Source organism: Dipodomys merriami, unplaced genomic scaffold (assembly GCF_024711535.1).
Source record: "Dipodomys merriami isolate MVZ:Mamm:240054 unplaced genomic scaffold, mDipMer1.0.p SCAF_5, whole genome shotgun sequence".
Classification (NCBI taxonomy): domain Eukaryota; kingdom Metazoa; phylum Chordata; class Mammalia; order Rodentia; family Heteromyidae; genus Dipodomys; species Dipodomys merriami.
Window position 1 is genome coordinate 36,825,289 of NW_027206068.1, and position 23,234 is coordinate 36,848,522.

General features: G+C 35.2%; 1 protein-coding gene and 1 pseudogene across 1 annotated transcript in view; one reads left to right on the plus strand and one right to left on the minus strand.

Moving 5' to 3' along the window:
• Window positions 1–23,234, minus strand: part of Elapor2 (endosome-lysosome associated apoptosis and autophagy regulator family member 2) — a 146,195-nt gene that overhangs the window by 28,490 nt on the left and 94,471 nt on the right. Inside the window, exons 5-12 of the mRNA XM_069996381.1 lie at window positions 22,067–22,153; window positions 19,160–19,265; window positions 17,989–18,141; window positions 17,295–17,383; window positions 8,838–9,018; window positions 7,813–7,941; window positions 981–1,071; window positions 166–268 (exon numbers count right to left, since the gene is read on the minus strand). Coding sequence (XP_069852482.1) covers window positions 166–268; window positions 981–1,071; window positions 7,813–7,941; window positions 8,838–9,018; window positions 17,295–17,383; window positions 17,989–18,141; window positions 19,160–19,265; window positions 22,067–22,153 — 939 coding nt within the window. The remainder of the gene's footprint in view (window positions 1–165; window positions 269–980; window positions 1,072–7,812; window positions 7,942–8,837; window positions 9,019–17,294; window positions 17,384–17,988; window positions 18,142–19,159; window positions 19,266–22,066; window positions 22,154–23,234) is intronic.
• Window positions 14,077–14,554, plus strand: LOC138810085 (mitochondrial inner membrane protease subunit 1 pseudogene; annotated as a pseudogene).

Below are 23,234 nucleotides of genomic sequence, written 5' to 3' on the forward strand. Positions count from 1 at the left end.
CTAATGCTCTCTTTCTGGACTTCAGTTGCACAATTCTTAATGAATTTGGGGGAATATTTAAATGTTTGTAGAAATCCCTAAAAATGTCAAAAAATGAGATTCTTCTCCCAGCTTGTATAAAAATTCACACCCAATGATAAACTTCAAAATCTGCTTTTCACTTACCACCATGAAATACAGAACACAATCGGCCGAACAGAGAGTCTCAAAGACAAATGTTACTCTTCCTAGTTCAGAACCTGTGGCTCCCGTCACAGAAGTTGGTGGCCTATGGGACACATTAAACAACAATTTTTATAGTATGTTCTAAATATAACTTGGATTAGATTAAGCCATTTTTCTCATCAAACTGAGAAAACTCATGCTTGTCTCTTTCCCTAACCTGCTTTCTCCAAAGTGCAGCCCTTCCCTCACCCATCTCTGCCTGTCCACACCCCCGTTTACTGTAGATCAACGCACCTGTTATAACAAGGTTGACTCTCCTGCTGTAAATACTGTGCTATTCTTAAAACAAGAAAAAGATTCCTACTTGTTGAGAAATCAGCAAAATAAAATCAATTAATAAGTAATATGCTACTTTTCAGATGAGCAAAATTAAATATATAAGCCAAAAAGAAATTTCCCTAAACTGCTTAGATTAAATCATCATGTAGCATCTAAGAATCATAGTTATTACAGTGTTATATTATTGTTAAATTTTTCCAGGTTCATCTGAGGAACATACAACTAACACATTGAATCTGTAACTGTTGCAACAGACATTCTTAAATCTTATTTATCACCCTGTGACAACTTATTATGCACTAAGCACTTTGAAGAATTTGCCTAATATAATGGCAGCCCTATTTTATCTCTCTCTCCACACACACACATACACACACACACACACACACACACACACACACACACACACACACACACAGGTAGGTGTGAAGATTCTTATGAAAAGAACTCTTATGGAAAGAATTGATTGTCCTTACTTAAATCCTGGAATATGCAAATTTAAGATCAAGTAATCATTATCAGAACCACCAGCTCCACTCTGGATGTGATCTCCAGCTACCTCCCAACCTGAAAACAATAATAAATAACTTTCATTAGTGAAAATTCCATTCATAAGTTCCAAAAAATCTTTTTAAAACAAGGTAAAAATAAAATGAATAATAGTACTCCGAAGAATACTCTGTGTGTGAGAGTGACAGAGACAGACAGACAGACAGACAGGGTATACCAGTCCTGGAGGGGGCTAGAACTCAATGTCTGGGTGCTCTCCCTGAACTCTTGCTCAACTTCATGCTCTACATTTGAGCCACTGTTCTACTTCCATCTTTTTGATAGTTTATTGGAGATAAGCATCTCATGGACATTCCTGCCCAGGCTGGCTTTGAACCACAATCTTCTGATCTCAGCCTTCTGAGTAGCTAGAAAACAGATGCCCTGATCAAAATTCTCTATTTTTAAATCAGTTGTAAACCATAGGCAAAGACAGGCTTCCATATACCAATAAATACTTTGTAATTGTACTGTTTTGGATAAACTTTAATTAAGTTGAATGAATTAAGTACTAATAACTATGAACCTGTAGACCATAGAACATTGGGGATTTCTCTTATGAGAACATTGGGCATATTGTTTAAATACATAGAATATTAATTAGTTGGATACACAGAATACTTACATACATAGAATATCAAGATAAGACAAGATCTCACTCACTGTGGAGTAATATGAGATCTGTCCTCTGCACAGCAATAATCAACATACTATAAACTGAAATCACCAAACATGAAAGAAGAGAATCACCCATATATACATGCAAGTAAAGAGAGTAAATAAAGGCAATATATCACATTAATGCTTTCATCTCCAAAGAAAAATAGCTGTTACTACAAGAAACTGAGGAAAGGATTGTGATCAGTGGTAGACTTATGATTTAGCAATTCTTCAGATGTTATAATCAACAGTTTATAGCAAAGCATTCTTAAATATACACCAATCAAGCTACTTGTATAAAAGAAGCTACTCCTATAAGAGAAATGCCGAGTGTTCTCTTGTCTACAGGCTCATGTGGTTGAAACAAAAGAGAAACCATTATCAAATGTCACCATAAGAATTGAATACCTATAAAACAACCTGGCCCAATAGGAAAAGATGCCTTCCATTGCAGAATAGGTAATATGGGAAGAATTTAGGTTTAAATACTGAAAGTTTGTTGTGGGAGTAAGAGATATAGCAGTGTTCCCGAAATAGAACAATCTACACCAAGGAAGGCAAGACTTTACAAATGTGTCTTTTACAACAGAGCATCAGAGAAGGCTAAAACAAAAGAAAAGAAAGCAAGTGGTAAAGGGCTAATAAAGGGAAGAATATGTAGAGGGAGCTACTATGCTTCAAGGGAAAACAAACATTTGTTGTGTTTCAGTATTGCCTGTTGTGTGGTACTCCAGTTTCCCTCATCTTTCTTACTTCTAAGAAATACAGAATACCTTGACTTACAGCTTTCATGTTATTTTTCCCCCTGTAAACTTGAACCCAAGCGGGGAGCCTTAAATCTTAATACAGATACTGATAAAGGTGTTTAATAGTTGTCCAAAACATGGAAACTACCCGATTCTGAGACAAATTCCTCAAACCCTAATAAATTCCACCCAATACTCAGTTGTAGACACAACTATGTAGAACATTCTTTGTCCACTGTGCCTTCAACCAGGATGTGTTGCAGACCCCAGTGTCTGGAAGTTCTCTTAATACATATTCTGGACTAATCACCCTGGCATTTAGTTGTCCTTTCTTTGGAGTCACATACAACTCCAGTTCTGAACAGTTTAGGGAAGTTCCCAATAGAAACTTATGTTACTGCTTTTAAAAAGTTTAGCAAACAGAATAACTGTTGTGGTGGATTGAATGTCTCCCAAAATAGCCATGCTTAAATGCTAATCCCCAAAATACAGGAATAGGATCTTAATAGAAAATAGAAGACTAGGAAAAATATAATCCAAATATGGACAAACAGACAGGGAAAACACCAGGTGACACAGCATGTAGTGAAGGAGGCCAGGTGAAGATGACGATAGAGATCACAATTACACTGCTATAAACAAAAGAACACCTGGCGCAAGCAGGGGCTGGAAGAGAGGAGAATAACTCTTCCCCAGCCTCATGGTTCTAGAGAAGATGGCCTGCCAACACCTTGACTTATGTATGGCCTCCCAACTTTGGAGAATACATTTATTTGTATTATTTTGAGGCATCCAGTTTGCGGTGATTTCTGTTATGGATGCTTTAGTAAACCATCCCTGAGGAATGGCACCAAAGAGGAAAAAGATAAAGGAATCCAGTGGTTTGAAATTTTAGACTCTCAGTGTGAGAGAATTTCTGTCAGTGAGAAGGTACAGAAAAGCAGTTAAACCAGAAAAGCAATACAAAGACCTTGAAAAAGAATTGGAGGGTGAATCTCAATCTGTCTGTCAAGGTATGGACCATCACTGTCTGAGAGAAATACACGAGTTTAAATGACCTAACAGGCCACATTTCAAAAATGTGAAATTGTGGAATTCACGTATTTTGTTCAACCCAATGTCATCTTGATATGAAATTCATATAAATTACTAGTAGATATATAACTTGCAATGTATTTTTAGTATGTTAGTGTCCACTTTATGCTTTTTAAGCATTTCAAACTGGCCATATCTCAAGCACTTGATGGACTAGTGGACATCATTTACTACAATCTATCACAAGAGTATAAAGCAGAGATCTGAGAATAAGGCAGATTAAGGTTAGTAGAAATCCAAGAAATACTTTCCCTAGTTAAATTATACAGAAAGTATTAGCAAAAATGTTGATTTCAAAGGCATATGCTGTTAAATAGTCTAAAAACTATTTTAATTTTTATGTATACCTTTTTAGCTTTTCCCTACATGGACAGTTTTACAAGATTATATGAAATGTTGTATTTTTCCATTTTCACTAACAGTTAATCCCATATTTTTCATGTTTTTATCTATACTTCACATTTTAAGATCTATTTAAAATCTATTTCTATTTATTATAAAAAAAATTTTAAGGACACAAGAAATTTTAACATGAAAACTAAAATCATTTCTACCATATCAGACAGGAAAACTCAGCACTAAAATTTTGTATGGTTTCCTTTCACTGCCTTCAAAGTGTACATATTTTTATCTGACTGAGCTCTTACAAAAGATAACATTGTGTATCATGGTTTTAAAAATTAGCTTCATTGAATAGGCAAATAAAAACTTAATCCCCATGTAAATAATTAAATAATATTTTATCATTTGGATACCATTGACCCATATAATTTATAAAATAATTCATAATTCAGGAGTTACCTCCTATGGACAATACATTTATTTTAATCATTTGTACTCTCTTTACCTTTAACTATTATAAATGTGGATTTATAATGCATATATTTTGGTAACTTTTTGTATTTCTTAAAAAGAATCACTACAAAACAACTATTGTATCAAAATAATATATATTTCAACAAATAACTTCTGCTGTTATGGCGATTTTGAAAACAATGTGTGTCTATAAGGAATATTTATAAAATGTAATAAACTAAATGAAAAAATGAATTGATTTCATACTTCACAGAAACCTCTCTATTCCAAGGGCTAGAGTCAACATTTTCATGTATTGATGGATATTCTTTCTATTCTCTATATTTAAATACACTTTAGGGTTTATTGTATAACTTAGTTTATTTTCTGGTTTTTCCAGTTTGCATTGTATTTTTGTTTTTCTAATTATATCAAAACATTTCTCCATTAAGCATCTTTTCTACATCTAATTTTAATTACTTAATAACACTGTATAGCCAATCGTAATTTCACTTAACCATAGTCTACTCTTGAAAATTTAGTTTGTTTTTTACTCTTATTGAAAAAGAACAAAATTAACATATTATATGTTAGTTCTTTCTCTAATTAATATTTCCTTGGTATAGATCCCAAAAAGTTATACAAAAGAAAAACTAGATGTTCTTGAAACATTGCTGCAAATTTAGATAACTGAAGTTTCTCTTGTTGTAAACAATGATCAAGGAACTCTTTCAAGAGTAATCAGAAACTTATCGCCAACCTTGCTGTTAGGCAAAGTTCTAATACACAAAAGTTTACTTCTTTGTACCTGTTTCGCAACTGTGTAACATTCAGGATGAGGATCCTGAATCTCCCACAATGAAGTCAGGCTAAACATTCCCACATCAACCCCATGATTATGTGGGACACTGTGTTTTGAGGCAGCTATCCCTATACCTCTCAAGTTCACTTAATTTGCGCTTCCCAAAGCTGGTGACTGAACCATCCTGTCACACACAAAAATGTACTAATCCGACCTTATTTGTAGGTTCATTATACACAGTCAAAACCAACAAAAATCCTTGGGGAAAATAAAGTCTTACCTGTGTACTGTGCAGCTTGGTTTTTGTGGGGAAGATCTCATTCATTCCCACATTGTCATCAGTTGCGTTTAAATCATTTAGTATCTCCCAGCCCTTAATTTTGTGAAAATATGCTTACCAAAAAGCAAATGATGCCCAGAAGAGCAAGGTAAAAGTTAGACCCCCAAGCCAAAAAAAAGCAGGAATGTGCTTAATTTCAAAAGTGAAGTATAAGTTTTGGATTTGTCAAAAGGCTACATATCATTAGCAAAATAAAGCAGTGTTTTAGGAAAAATAAACTAAACCTTGGCACTACAGCACTGAACTCTGCATTCTACACATTTGTAGTTTTCCTCAAGAGCATTCTCCTTGCAACCCAATACCCACAGACACCTTTTTATACTCTTTACATTGCTCATTGGAATCTCAGTCCATATACTACAACACAGATTTTCTTTTTTTAAAATTAATAGCTGAACATCTCTGGAAATCAGCCCAAATTGAAATTTTAGACTGAAAAAAGTAATAAATCAAGTACTATCATGAGGGTTACATCTTTCTATAAGTTCAAATAAAAGTTCTAAACAATCTCTTCTAGTAAATTAACATATACAAACATATACATCTACAAACACACAAATATATTAGCTTCATTTATTTAATACTCTTATTTTCTACATTCATCTTAAATTCCTAAACTTGGAATTCAATCCAAGGGACACAATTTAGGAAAATAAACCCTTACTGTTAGATAATAATTATTACAGTTTTTCTTCTTCTTAAAATAAATTCCTCAAAGATAAAATAATGGTTAGTAAAGAGATATGTGTCATATTTGATACATAGTAGGTCTTAATCTTTATGCACAGACATAAACTTTTATCATATTCTGTCCTATGATGTATACCTCACTTCCTGTTTCTCAAACCTTTGTATTTTAGGCTAAGTGCTGATTTAACACATGTACAATTTAAAAACCAACAATCAAACAAAATATGGAGAAAGTAAGCTGACAGAAGTTACTAATAAGCTGATAAAGTCATAGAATGTATTTTGGTGTAAAGACCTATTACATATAAGAATCACCTTAGAATAATTACACCTTAGAATATTTGTGTAATATTATATATATATTCCATATAACATGGTTATTCATTCAGTCCACAAATACTGTAGAATTAAACAAATTCAGCAATTGCCTTATGAAACTCGGCCACAATTTCAAGTTTTCAATGAGAGGTTCATGTACATCTTAGAGAGATCATTATAAAATTCAGAAACGTGGAATTTGAGATTGTTTAACCCTTCGCATGCCATAGTGCTGAACCAAATTAAGAAATGCTGACATAATACTGTTTAACATGGCAAATAATATAGGTTTTGTTCTCTCTTAATTTATTTATTCTTGTTTTTATAGCTATAAATGGTGATTCTAGATATCTACTTCAAAATTTACTCCAGCTGGAGTAAATTACAGGCCTAAGCCTGTAATCCTAGTTCCTAAAAGGAAGGCTGAGATCTGAGGATCATGAGCAAAGAACAAGCAAACAAACAAAAGAGCTCCGGTTCAGTGCTCAGGCCCTGATTTCAATCCCCAAGACTGTTTATAAAACTGACTTCAAAAAAATGAAAGATTAATATCATAGTCCCCTTTCCGTTATCCTCGGGGATTGGTTTCAAAGACTGGAGAACACTGAATATTACTGTTCAATGCCATTTCTACCTTAACACAGCTATAACTTCTGCAATTTGAGATATGAAAGCAACATTAGCACAAATTTGTTCTTCTTCACAATTTCATGGTGACATACGTTCTCAGCATAGATTTAGCTACCTCAATATCCAATTTATATTCTTTGTTACTACATTGAGAGCTTCCACGTTTTCACTCAAAGGAAATGCTTTATAGCTTCTCTTTGGCATTGTGCTTTGAAGTCATTGTTAAGATAAAATAGTGTTTTGAACACGAGCACTTGTGTAAATTGGACAGTGAATGTCATAGCCAAAATGGATACTATATGACTAATAGAGAAGTGGCAGGTGCAGGCAAACAAACATAATTCCCATCCTACAAGAGACAAAGAAGGATGGCATGTGATTTCATCAGCTACTAAGAACAGTATGCAATTTAAAGCTCAGAAAGTGTTGGGTTTTTTTCTGGGCTTGTCCATTTAATGTTTGCAGACTGCTGTGGCTGTGAGTTAACTGAAACTGCAGAAAGAAAAATCCTGGGAAACTACTACTGTAACTTATATTCATAAAGGAATATCATCTGATTTTTTCCTACTTTAATGAGAAGGCTGGAAGAGCGACACACAGCCAAATAAACTTCAAGTTCTTGGTACCTATATTTGATGCATTAGAAATGATGTCCCTCCTGACAGAATTGAATTCAAACTCACCATTCATTCCATCACACTTAGAATTCCCAACATTAAAGCAGGAGGTCTTCATGTTGCTAGGAAGGACATTCCACCATTTATATTCAAACCCGAGTGCTGGCTCTGTTCCTGCTGGACATGGTTGACATTCTACAGAAGACAAGTGAAGTGAGTAATTACAATTACACTACATCTAAAGCAACAAAGAAATAATCTTATAAATATGTTAGCAACAATAGCAAGAAAGAAAAACAATTTGAGTCCTTATCTTGGGGTTCATTTTGCCTAACATCAACTTGTCTGACCATTTCTGCTTATCTCAGACATATACTAGTTATTACAAATATGTCGAAAAACGAACTTTACAACTTTGGTGGGGAGGTGGATGGAAGAAGGCAGGGATGGTAAGGGGAAACAAAGAAGGAGGCAACAATGCTTGATAAGAAATGTACTCATTACCTTGCCCATGTAATTGTAACCCTTATGTATGGCATTTTCACAATAAAAAACTTAATTTAAAAAATTACACTACATCTGAACATCTTCTGTTCCAAGCACCACTAAGCTATAACCAGGAGAGACAAAAGTGGGAAGGAGAAATATTAGACTACCAATTATTTTAGAAATGACTAACTTTTTCAAAATTGAGCTTAAATGCTTGTATATATTATGGATGTTTATGTATATATTTGGTGTTGTCCTCATATATTGGATGGCAGTGTATATTGTAATATACTCAATAAAGGTATATCTGTATACACATCCTTGGAAACACTTATATAAGGAATTCACTATCGATATTAAAAGATAGACTACTTCTAAGACAGTGTTATTCTAACATCATTAAAACAGCTATCCTAATAGGCTAAAGAAAAGTTATTGTGCTCTCACAATTCCTTCATATTTCTCAACTATTCTAGTCTAAATGAGAAAACATAATATTCTTTGAATGGAATCGTCCATAAATAGAATTTAGAACAAGATCAAAGTAGCCAAACAAGATTATTTTGTTAGGGGTCCAATTCATGAGCCAGTGGACATCTTACCCTTTGTTCCATCTGAAAATGTCCCAGGAGCACAGGGATGGCAGGAAGATGATCCATTGTTATAAAATCCAGGGTTGCAAGGTGGACAATCCTTCTTCTCTCCAGAAGGGGGCAATCTAATAGCATCTGTAACATCCTCCCGGCAGATTTTGGGCTCTATCCACTTGTACATTATCTGTGTCTGCAAAATAAAGCAGGCAATTCATATACCATTCTTGCAACACAAACATTACATGGATAGCCTGAGAAAAGTGCAAACAGTGGCAGAAGAGAAGAGCCAGCTGAAATAATTTAAAATATGAGTGTCAAAAGATAAAAGAAAAAATACATCATTGTGAAAACAACCATGATGTTGGAAGTATTTTTGCCCTAAGCTCCTGATAATCTGACAACATAGATAACATGCTCCTCATCATGAAATTCCTCTTTAAAATATAAACAACCTGATTTTTCTGGTATCCACCCTTTCACTTTATTCTAGAACCAACAGTTTATATGCAGTGACTTTTTCTTTTCTATTTGAGACATCCACTGCTCCCTTTTCTCCAGCCAGGATACATACCATCATGTTTTGCATGGAATAGTCATAATAGAAAAAATTAAAATGTTCAATAACATAGATTCACTTTCACATTCTAGTCTAAATAGCATGTAAGTACCAGTGTTTACTGTGTCCTTCTAAATAACCTGATTAAATTAGACTTCACGAGCTGAAGCTAAACTACTTTGTACAGAGGTTTCTAGGCCCTAGTGCATGTACTCTGAGCTTGAGGAGTAAGACTAAATAGACAGCCTCTCTTCTCCAGAATCATGGGTGTTTTTTTAACCCATACTTTAATTCCTTCCCACACCTGCATTCATCTACACAGAAACCAATGCACGAGAAGATAGCTGGAACTTAAGCTGAACCCCAAAAGAAAGCTATTACATAAAATTACTTATCATTTTGAAATCAAAATGATCAAATGAGTTCTGAAACAAAACTGATATACAGGATAGAAGAAAAGTAAGATATCCTCTGCAAACAGAAAAATAAACCAACTCTTTTCTAACAAAATATATTTTAAAATATCTAAATGTTCCTTTGATTGGATATATAATAATCTGAAGATATTCTTTTACCTTTGAAACAATTCCTCCAATAAGAAGACAATCAATAAAGCTGGTGAGCCAAAATTACAGGCAATCTTCTCATATTATTTCTGGCTAGTAGAAAATCATGTAAAGTAATAAGTAAGCCCTTAACAACACTCACTTTTTTTAACAAGAGGTATTTTATTTCTTGTTTTTGTTTTCTTTCCTTTCATTTTGTCTTTGGGAAGGTAAAAAGGGGAAGAGTGATGGAGGCACAAAGAGTGAACAAATGGAACAGTGGCACTCACCAAACATTATGTTGAAAATGAACCATACAACTTGTGGGTGGAGACAGGAAGGAAACACTGGGAGAAAGCTAAGGGAAGGGGTGACATTGTCCAAAACCAAATGTACTCTTTGCCTGGCTTATAAAACTGTAACCCTTCTGAATATCACTTTTTAAATTAATTTACTTTATTGTTATTATAGAGGAGAAGTACAGAGGGATAACAAATACATGAGTAGGTAATGGGTACATTTCCATTGGTACAGTGTCTTCTGTTCCCTTACTCCCAGTCCCTCCCTCCCATCTCCACCCACGAGCTATAGAGTTCACTTTCATCAGTGTCCAGTGAGTTCCACTACTGAACTTTCTCACCATTTTTCCTTTGAGTGCTGATCCCTCCCCCCCACCACTGCCACCTTCCTGAAGATACACACATGAGTACACCATACATAAGGTAAAGAAAACAGAACTATCAAAAACTAAAAAAATTCTTTTGTTTCCATATCTTGGAGTTTTTCAGTATGTATGTTATGTTATATAAATATAAAGAGGCACTGAAGCATTGCACCTTTGTGTTTCTCTCCGAAGAGTTTTCTCTTTTAGTCTCACGGTATGTAAATATCTAGAATACTGTATAATTTATCCTCAAGAATTCTTACAGAGAAGTAGTTTATTGTACACTAAGGATACTTAAGAAAATGTTTAAAGGGAAACATCTCAACTATAAACAATATTTTTTCTTTTAATAACTCCCTTTCCCACATTCATTTTATGGCTTATGTCATGATACATTTTAACCAGAACTTCACCCATCTGCCTCTGTGACCATCTGTAAAATAATGGCTACTCCAGCTGGGACATCATAAATAGCTGAAAAAAGTAATTAATGTTGTATCTATAAAGGGCTCTTAACTCCCATCAAGAAAGGAAAAACGCAGAGAACCTAACATCATAAATTTGAGGGACAGGCTTTTTAAAATTCTTTCTTAACAAGTACAGAAAACAAATTTCAGGTCACCAATTCCCTTGTTTATTTGGACATTAATAGGAGGGCTGAGCTGCTATACCCTTGGGAATGTGGGTTCTCACATGGGAGTTTGAGCTATTATTACCACATAACCTTCTCAACAACTATGGGAAGTGTTTGTTATTACTCTCAAGTTTTACAAATAATGAAACAATCCAGATTAGAGCTGCTGAACATCTCTCCCCAAATCACTTACAATCGCTAAGTGATAAAATAGTACCAGTCAAGGAGAATCATGTAGGTAGGAATAAAAATAATGATATATGCAATTACATTTTGAGAAGTCAGATAACCATAGAACTTCCATGTTCCAAACATATAAAATTTTTAGAAATTAGAAATTAGGAAATGTGTGCCTTTGAACATTTAAACATGCCAGTGTCAAATTTCAGAAGCTCTGTAGTAAAACTTTGTTTACATAGTTCTGGCTCGCATAGCAGACTGATTCTGCCTCTCCAAGGGCGACAGATGCTTTCAAGTTTAGCTGATTTGAAAAGACAATAATTAATATTAATGACACAACACCAGATGGCTCATGATGCAAGTGAAACATCAACAATCCACTCATTCTTGGAGTTCATAATTGTGGAGATACAGCTATAATTTGTTTTTTTGTGAAATGAACTCTAACAGGAAAATTTACCAGATTATTTTTCATTGCAAAAGAGCCATGATGCCTGTTTCTATTAAGCTAGAAAAAAAATAAACACAAAGAAGTCCAGGCTTATTATCTTGGCCACTCAGAAGGCTCAGACCAGGAGGATCTGGTTCAAAGCCAGGCAAAAAATTCACAAGAGTGCCATCTTAACCAATAAATCCTGAATATGGTGGCATGCACCTGTCTTCCAGCTATATATCCATGCTCAACGTCCATACCTTTAAGTAGTCCACAGCCTCCCAATTACCTATCAACATTTATCTCATTGTTTATCTATAAGTTTTACTCAGTCTGTTTTATATCTGTATTTGTCCTGTTCCCCACTCCAAATGTTCAACAATCTCAGTTGTCATCATCCTTTATAGAAAAGACACCATGAGGCTCTAATACTCGCTACAGAAGGTTCACACCAGGACTTTAAGCAAGAAAATTTTCTAGAATTAGATTGTGGTAAAAAAAACAGAATTAATCACTGTTAAATGGATGCAGTTTATGGTGTGAGACTTCTATCTCAATAAAAAATGTTTTCAAGGTTTGTTTAAAGACTAAAATATTTACTTTAAACTACTTTAGAAATACCTAAATGCTGAGAAATACCATATAGTTTTTTGTCCTTTTTTTTTTTTTTTTTTTTTGGTCAATCATGGGGCCTGAACTCTGGGCCTAGGCATTGTCCCTCAATTCTTCAGCTGAAGGCTAGAGCTCTAGCACTTGAGCCAGACCACCAATTCCAGCTTTTTTTTCTGCTTATGTAATGAGGAATCAAACCCAGGGCCTCATGCATGCAAGGCAAGCACTCTACCACTGAGCCACCTTCCCAGCCCCTTATTGTCCTTTTTTATAAACATAGATTCCAAATGTATCTGACTAACTTAATTCATAAACAAAGTCAGTTAGAAGAACAGATCCCTTTATGCCTTGCTTTTTTTTAACTATACCTCCATTTTAGCCCTGCCATGTATTTCAGAAGTACATAGACAAGGAGCTTTAGAATGATTTGCAATATTGAAGACCACAAAAGACAAAAGAAAACACAAGTGAATCTGATACCAAAAAGCTAGCAACTCTCCTATGAGTCAAATATTCCTGGGTTCAGAGATAAAGCTGTATAGTATAAAACCTATTTTAAGTTGGTTCCCTTCTAAGTCATCCTGCTCAGCCACCTGCTCTTCTAGATTTGGAGGAAGTATCTAATGTGACAAGACTTACCAGTTCATAATTGGGCAGCTATGTTCATCAAAACACCATTACATCCTACTGAAATTTACCTCCTATACATTCATCTTATAGGATAGCACAGAAGTCTATTTCTGTATAAGATTTCCATCAACCATTGAAAGGAACTATCTTGGAAAAATTGTATTGTCTACTATGAATAGAACAAAACAGTATGGGCAATATAAAGATTAGTAAGACTTCTTGTTGCAAGTAGAGTCATAACCTAATTGTGGTAAAACAGGTCCAAAAACTGCTAAAAAAAATTGAAAATAAAACACGTGAAGGATTGAGTTTAGAAATGGACACTTTGGGTTAGAGTTCCAGCTCTAGGGCTTATACGATATTACTCTAAGGAAGTATAATCCTCAATTTCCTCATCTTCAAATTGAGTATAATAATGTCTAAACTGCACAGCTGTTGAGAGAAAGCAATTAGAGGCAATGTTTGATATATAGAGATACAAACATATAATTTATAGTTGCTTCTGATATCAATGCTATCATTTTATTTAATAATAATTAATGTCATCATCATTTCAAAGAGAAACACAAAATCCAGTGGATTTCCTCAAAAATAAAAAAAAAATGGTATCCGACATACATAACTGTAACTTCTCTATACATCACCTTTACCCTAACAATAAATAAAGGGAAATAAATAAATAAAGGAAAAAAAATCTCTGTCCGACAAGCAGGAAATATCACAAAGACAATCATGGTTCTTACATTCTATGAAGTTTAGCTTATTTGCAACTTTAAAAAATGGAATTGTTGAGAGGCTCAGGTGAGAGGGTCTACCTGAATCTCAGATCTTCCAGGTTTCTTTTGGATTGGAGATATCCTAAAACTATGGATCGTCTACATTTGCTCTGAGACATGATCTAGATTGCTTTTCTGGAAACCCTGAATCTACTCTAAAAATTGAATGTATTTTAGAACAGACGTATGGCCATTGGTAGCAAAGTCAACATAGAACTATGCTCCATTGTGTTCTGAGAGAAACCTTTCGACTTGTTGGCTATCCTGTTCAGTATGGCTGCATAGCCCATTGTGCTATGTTGGTGGTGTTCTGGACTATCACTGGAGCTTACAACTCAAAATTCAGATATTGTCTTCGCAGAAAATCTTAGCCAACATTTTTATGGTATCCAAAGAAGTGACATTGTGATTGCAAAAGGTTCAAGTGATCCAAAGTCAAACATTTGTAAATGAGTAATTGCCCTGAAAGGAGACAAAGTCTTCATCACTAGTCCATCTGATTTCTTTTAAAACCATAGTTATATGCCAGCGTGTCATGTTTGGCTAGAAGGAGACAATCTATAGAATTCCATAGATTCCAGATACTACAGATCCATTCCATATGGACTCATAAAAGGAGAAATCTTCAAGATCTCCCTGCATGATTTTGGATTTCTATGTGACAGCCCAAATAGCAAAACATTTTCTGACAACTAGCAAACATTTATTCTTTTTTTAAACTTTTTTTTTACATTTATTCTTTTGACTTGATTATTGTCTCCTGTTCAAGTGAATTCACACTGCAGCTGAAACCATGTACATGCCAATAAACTATCTGTAATTTTAATTATTTCAATTGCTAAATGCAAAGAACAGCAACACACTATTCAAGTTGTATTAGCTAAAATTTCAATACAAATGTAACCCAAGTGTCAAGAGAAGTATGTACAGTATTTTGTGGGAGTCCCTAGTAAAGAAAGACAATCGTGACAGAACTATTTATATATTAGACCTCACAGAACTGCTCTTCTTCTTAGTACAGTGAGAGGCATCATCTTTTTCTGTTTAGGAACTGATCCATATGATGCTTAAAGGAACTGAGAATTGTATGATTGAACCTGCAAGGTCACAAGGATGTGCAGGTGAACAAAGTTACCCCATCAGACTACCCAACACTACTGAAAAGAAGGATCAGTGTGGGATGTCTTAGGATTGAAGTAAGGCCAATGAGAGTCATTTCTGAAACTCGGATCAGTGCTCAAAGGATCAAAAGCTTTGTGGGAGCAGCCTCTTGCACGACAGGAAAGAGCTTGCCAAAAGGAGAGAGCAAATCAAACTAGGAAAATCAGCCAGCAAAAGTAAGGGCAAACAGTCGTCTCTTCGTTGACTTCCCAGTTATGAGCTAAGAGACACATCTTCCCTCTCCGTCCCCTCAGGTACACATTGATTTAAAGAGAAATTTGTTTGTGATTTCTGAACAAGTAATTTTAAATTCTGTTAACAGAGAATTTTGCAATTATCTGAATTGTAGAAGTAAAACTGGCACCTTGTTTACTAGCATCCTGAAGGTGCATCACAATTAGGGCAATTAGTGCACTCCCCCACCCACCCACCCACCCCACACACACCTAACTACCTATCTTATCCCCATATCAATCCATCTTTAATATTGCATTCTTTCACCCTCAATGTCTAATCAATTATTCTATCTTGTGAATTTACTTTCCCCACTGTTTCTCTCATCTGGCCCTTGATAACCATCCACTCCTATCCTCCCTCATCCAGGAAAGAGCATTACCAGCTTTCTAAGTGGTTAACCACATCCACTCTTGTCCCTCTCTAATCTTTGGAATCAAAACACTACTGAAACTATCTATATAAAGTATAAATCCAAGTATGTCACATTTCTCTAGTATCAAGAGGCCTTCAATGACTTCTCAGTACTCTTAGGATAAATTCCAAGACTCCTAAATGTAGCTCTATAAAGCCATGAGTATGCAAGTACTGGCCTAGGTCATTAATTGCATCTAGTGAAAGCCCTGTCCATGTCCTCACATTCCATGTACACTCTGACCCCTTGAGTTCTTCCAGAATACCATGTTCCCCCCAAATCAGATTTTTACCACCCTGCTCCCTCTACAGGTAGGCTCCTATGGCCTTGTCTACCTTTTACCCAGCCCTAAAGCCCTACTGCTTCAAAAAGCCACTAAACTAAGATTTTACTTCTGTAGCACTAATCACCAGTGGAAATAATAACTCTTTTTGTCTATCTTCTCGAGTTTCTAGGCTAATGGTTCTCCTTGCACTAAGATCCTAGATCAAAAACATTGCAATCACCTGGGGCTTTCTTGGAAATGCAAACCCTCACGTCTTGTCCCAGACTGACCACATAAGAAAATGTGGAATGGGACCCTCCAGACAAGTCTGAGACACACTGAACTTTGGCATTCACTGTTACACATATGAGGACATCTCTATTTTCCTTCTATCCTTAGTTCTGCCTTCATCATCCAGCATTCTGTATAGAATCTGTTCTCAGTAAAGATTCATGGAATAAATGAATGAGTAGGCATTCCATATGTTCACGATGTTAATGAGACTAGCAGGATCAGAAGAGTTCCAACTATCTATTACAATATTCCTGAAAAACCTCCCTTCCTGAAAGAACTCAGACTATTTAAACTCAGATTCAAACTAAATGAGGAAACATGTAATTGGTTTCCAAATTAAGCCAAAAAGTGTCATTTCAAAGATGTACAAATATATGTGAAATTGGGTGTAGCATCACTTTCACTTCTTTTTTTGTAATCTGGCATAGGCTGGTATAAGCCAATTCTTTAATTAAGAGACTGATGGTCAAACAACAGGGTTCATGTTTACATTTTTCCTCTGGCTAAATGTCATTTATATGGTAATTACTTTGCATCTTCTAAATAGAATTACCCTGTAATCTGCTATAAATGAATTAGCCTATGGCTACATAGATTTTGTTGACAAAACCTGAGTGACAAAATAAATAACTAGAAGTTACAGCATATTTTAATTTTAATTTAATTTTAATTTCCTGGTATCATTACTTCTGAAAAAATGCATTAAAATACAGGTCATTTATGGATCATCCTCCATATTCTAGACTCTGACTTTACATGAATATTTAGTGTATTCATATGGAAGTCTTATAAAGTAAGTAACAGTATCAACCCCATTTTACAGACATACACATACAAAAAGAAAAAACAAAACCCTGAAGATTAGAAATATCAAATCATTTGTCCACAAAATCATTGAGTAGATTTGAAAGTCAAAACCATGAAGGCAGGTATCCACATCTAAGCTCTTAGATTCCCTCTGTTTTGTTTACAGACATTTGTGACAAATTTCATCAACAAATTAGAGTGTGTTCAAACTGGGAAGAGAGCTGGGTCAATATGAGATGGTGTCTGAACACTGCTAATACCTTTCCTTCTTCATCACATGGAGTATGGATCTGGAAATAGTCTTTTGTTGTGCAGGGAGGGCGCTCTACACACTCACTGGCTCCTTCTTCTGCAATGCATACAAAAAGGCATTTCAGAAATGGGTCAGTTCCTTTGTGACGCTAAGAAAAGACAAACATTCTAACAGAAAAGTAAACTAAAAAAATGACCTTGCCAGAGCAATTTATATAGAACTGGCTAGGCTTAAAGAAAATAAAGGCCCACATTTAAATTTTCCCTAGAGGAAATAATAAATGTCTTCATGATACACATGGAATATATAACAGTTTTTCCCAGAAGACATTAGATTTGTTCCACTTTCATTGCATACTGGAGATTTGGAACTACATGTTTCCAAATAGGTCTCTATGACAACAAATCATCTGAAAGTAAAAAGTTTGTTAGGCTGATATAAACATATCCATAGCACTTACCTGGTGGGATATTGGATAGAAGAAAATCATAAACAAAGGGATAAAGTCATGGAGAAAGAAATAATAACAATGTTCTGAGGGGGGTTGTTTTCTTCATGCAGTATTAATCCACGTAGCACTTTGTTGCCTGACCCACATACTACGGTCAAACTTTCATTGTTGTTGTTGTTTGACTCATGAAGGTATACTTGACCAACATTAACTTAGAGAGAAAGCAATGAAGAATAAAAACTAGCCTTACCTGAAAACTGGGAGTCCTCCTTACATCTTATGCATTCTTTGGCACCTTTCTCAGAATAGGTGTTTCTGGGACATACTTGGCAGTTGAACGAACCTGGTTTGTTGCTGAAAGTACCTGGCTTGCATGGAAAACACTCTGATGTATATGCCACCCCTGTGTAGAAATGAGGATTGGCGTGAGAAGGGGAGCCTGGCGGCAAAAGCAAATCTCATTTTGCAGAGAGAGAGGAATATGAATAGTAAGCTCAGGCCAAATGCTTGCATTTCATCAATTCAGTACTAAGAAAATATTTGCTGTATACAAGGAGCTGCACTGACAGAACATGAATCCAGCACAAAGACAAGAAACACTTGACAGAGATTTATATTGGTTCAATAAACATAAACTGAGTAATCAAAAGTTTAGGAGCACTTGTCCATTTGCTGTGAATTCAACCTCCAGTAATGTTATAAATAAAGGACAACTCTATTAATCAAAATGGGACAAACTCGGTGTCAAATTCATAAGCCTGTTATTCTCTTATATAGATGGCTATGTGTCGCATTTTACTCTACTGCTTCACAGATAATACCAAACAGACTCAAGGAAGGGGTTGACTTATTTTCTGGTTTGCAACTCCAGCCTTGGTTAACAGATGTTACTGTAACTAATGAGCTAATGTCATGGGAATAAGCCCACATATAGTAAAATATAAACCAAACTTTAATAAAGAAGACTCAGTACCATAATTAAATGATCCCCTAGCTTAAAATGAACCATGCCAGGGTTTATCACCTATTCTGCTGTGTCAAATGTGACCCTACTGATTCAGAAAGACACAAAAAAAGTTTAGGAAAAGGCCAGGTCAAAATGATCATCGCCTTCATGGCTAGAGCAGAAATCAGATTATCAAATCCCTGAACAAACTCACAATACATTTCCCTAATAAATAGGCTCTTATTAACAAAGAAGCAGACATTTTGAATAAATACATCCCAAATTGTCCTTACGTGTAATTCTTTACATAGATGAAATGCTACCATTCAAAGGTATAAGGAAAAAGAAAATATGCATTATACCTAATAATAATTCTCACTCTATAAGACCTTGAGTACAAAAAGACAATACTCTAATAAGTAGTTAACCATAAAACTGGATAAATTGGCTACCAAACCTTATTTCCATGAGCTACCTTCAATTGTGATATTTTTTACCAATACAGGCTTGACTGCCTTAGAACCCATGAGGATGCCTGTAGTTCTCCAGTAGAGTATGTTTGTGCCAGATTTCAGCATTACCTGTACAAGAAACAAGACAGGCCAGATAGGTCATCTATTTCTAATCACACTCAAGACTACTCCTTTCTATACTTTTTCTATGCATTATAATGAAGCACAATTAAAACAGAACTAATAAATTTGAGTCTCCTGTTGATTCCAGCATGAGCTCTATTAAAGTACAGATCTACATATATAGTCTGACAACAAGTAAAATGTACTAAGAAGGAAAGAAAACTTTAATGATAATTTTTTAAAATCATTTGCAGAAGATCTTGGCTTATATATAAAGGGGATTCATTGTAAGCAGTAAAAGTCACTGGGCTCCTTTGGATATTTATGGACTACTGCTATTCATACGTAGATCTTTGAATTCTGAAAAAATAAAGTCAATCAAATGAGTTGCTTCTGCTATGACTTGGACATGGATTGAGTATATTGTTCCCAAAAGGCTTGTGTGTGAGAAGCTTAGTTCCCAGGGTCACAGCATAAGAGTTGGTAGGACTTTAGAGTGGTGCAGCTAGTGAGAGGTAGTCAGGTCACTGGAGAACTACCCTAGGAAAAGGGTAGTTCTAGTTTTGAGTTAATTCCTGTAAGAATGAGCACCTATAAAAGAGCAAGCCTAGATCTCTCCTGAATCTGCTTTATTGTGTGACAGCACTCACACACACATGCTCATCATTACAAGATCCTCATCAGAGCTTGGCAGATGTTGATGCCATGTTATTTGACCTCCCAAACTGACCTTTCCTTTCTTTCTTTTACTTATGCATTTTGGCCATACTAGGGTTGACCTCAGGGCCTTGTGTTTGGTAGGCAGGTGTTCTACCACATCAGCCGTATCTCCAGCCTCCAGTTTGTCTTCATTATTTTCAAGATAGGATCTCACTTCATGCCAGCACTTAGCCATCATCCATCTCCCACATCTCCCACAGCTGAGATAGCAGGCACACACCACTACGCCAGCCAATGAGTGAGATAATTCTTGGGAACATTTATGCCTGGGCTAGCCTTAAACTGCCTTCCCCTGAATCTCTGGTTCTCAAGTATCTAGGAATACACACAAACACACACACACACACACACACACACACACACACACACACACACACACACACTTGAGCCACTAGGCTCATTAAAACCTTCCTCTATGTCTATGTCTATGTCTGTCTGTCTTGTCTTCCCACCCCCCTCTCTCTGTGATTCAGTGATAGTGGAGTTTTGAACTCAAGACTTGTGCTTCTTTTTTTTTAATTTAATTTTATTTTATTTGTGAACATACTGTACAGAGGAGTTACAATTACATGGGCAAGATAAGGCGTACATTTCTTACCAAGCATTGCAGCCTCCTCCTTTGTTTACCCTTCACATCCCTTCCCAGCCTCCAGGACTTGTGCTTTTTAAGCAGAAACTATACCACCTGAGCCTGAGCCATCCCTCCCAACCTTTCTTTTGTTGGTAAAATACCCAGTTCTATGTATTTTGCTACAGCAATAATAGACTAAGGATGTAGCTTTTCAAAAAGTTATTTCATCAACACCACCATAGCAACAATATAGACTAGAAAATAGAACTGTTTGTTCTTACCAGAAAACAAAAAAAAGTCCTTACTTTAGAATGTTAAGTGATAGGACATTGAAAGATTTCTTCCCTTTCCACTAAAACGTTTTTTAATTATAAAGCAAGGTAATCTAATAAGTTTCATGCCCCTTCATATTTGTTTGTTCCCTTTATTCTAGGCAGGGTCTGGATGATCCAATTCAAGCTGTAAATTAAAAACTAATCAACTATTTCACCTTGCCAGAGATTTGCGAAAGTAATGAATAAGCACTTTCTCCTTATATTAAGTACTCGTAAGCAAAGCAAGCACATTTGTTGCCAAGGGTTTCTTCAACTTAAGACCAGATGATTGTATGCTTATGTGAATGGATCTTAAGTGGTACTAATATTACTTTCCAGTATATGGATAATTTTTTTTAATCTCTGAGAGGACACATTTTGATCACTTAAACATAAGGTGCCTGCTATAACTACAAAGGCAAGGTTCGATGGGCATCTCCTAAAACACAACTCAGTCTACATTGCAGATTCCTTCCCACACATCATCTCATAAGATTATCCTTATTTCTGAAATGAAAAAAAATCACAAGCAAATAACCTAAAGAAACATAAGTATAAGCCAGGGTGAGATTTTAAATTTCTACCTCACTCTAAGAGGGCACCTCAAATAAGAATAGATTTCTTGAAGTTTGTTATCTACTAATTTTGCCTTCAGGCATTTAAAGAGATTTCTAGTCAAGAAGTAGGCAATTATTATACTTAATGACCAAAGATGGTAGAGTGTTGACCAATAGGTTTGAACTTCCAAAGGTGAGAGAATCTTGTAAACATAGAGGTAACAAAACAAAATCACTTATTGAAGCTAGTCAAAGCTGGATAAAATATTCCAAGATTTTTTTCCCATTAACAAGAGCCACTGGTTCTATTACTTGTGACAGGCACATTTGCAAACTTGCATATGTAAACTTTGTAAATGTTTTTCTATCAGTTTTATTGGCCTTCTTGCTGTCTCCTTCCTTTAAGCTTGGAAGAAAATTATAATAGAAATGGAAACTAGGACAGGGTAAGAAAACACAACTGAAAAAATAAGAATCTGAATCCATAAAATTTACAATTTCTTCCGTGAATAGAAAATTATCTAAATTAAAAGACCACATTTTGATTTTATATTTCTAAAAAGTGAATATTAATAAAGAGTTGAGAAAATATTAAAAAATAATGGAATCAGTGAGAAAGAAGAAAGAAAAACAAAGGAGACTCACAGAATGAGACCCCCATTCTCCATTGTCTGTGAGTTTTACCCACTTGTCCGTGGTGGCATCCATCTCCTGGCACTGGTCATTTTGAATCTGTGGATTAAACACAAGAGACTCAGTAAAGCTTCTGGAATAATAGGTTTCATTGAATTCTGTTCCCAGCACAGACTGCAAAAATGCTTTTCAAAACATACTAAACAAATCAGCCAAATCTGCTGAAGCCAAAGGGACAACTGCATTTGAGTGCTTGTTTCTAAGTAAACCATCTCTTTACTGTAACAAAAAGGCCAGTCCATTAAACTAGAAAGAGGGAAAAGAATTTCACAAAACATACACCCGACTTATCAAAATATTTTAACAGCTTGAATTCACTATGCAAGTATGAATGTATAAAAATATAAACAAAATTGATGTCTATATTTGTGGCAATAAATTTTTAAATGAATAAACATGTCTGTTCTGTTCTCAATTCATCAGAACTTAATCCAAACATAGCAGTAACTGGCTATGTCCAAAATCTAAGTTCCAAACTTTTATTTGGGGAATAAATATTATTTTGCCATGCAACTTCAAATAACTACAGATAATATCTTTAGCATCAACATCTTGTACAATCTAGGCAATTCTTCCAAAATGCCTAAGTGTTAGGAAACTACACTTCTAGGTCTATGAAGAAGGAAGAAGCATCCAAAGGTTAGGATATCTTTCCATATTACAGTCAGTAACAAAATCGGGTTCAAGAAAGAGCTTATCACTTGTACTTATGTTAAGAGAATTCTATTTCTCTAGTCTTGAAATTGTTTTCTGCTGTACTCAACCTTCTAACAAATTTACACAACTTAAATTGTTAAACAGGTAACAGCAGACATCATTTATGATCATGACAGTCTCCCCTTATTCTGGGGATCTGAGATCCATTCCTCATTCTAAATCTAGTGAAGATATAAACTTAGTGCCATTTATCTCTAGCTTTCATTTTCATCATTTTAAAATATGGTAGGGTTATACAAAACTCAGATATAGTTCTGAAATTAAACATTTTCTGCTTTAATATATGCCATGTTCACTTTTCTCATTCTCAGAGCACACCTATATCTTTCAATCTTCAAACACTCCATTTTATTAACCACTAACTTAATGACTGCAAACTGTTGGGAGCCTCTGAGTCAATAAA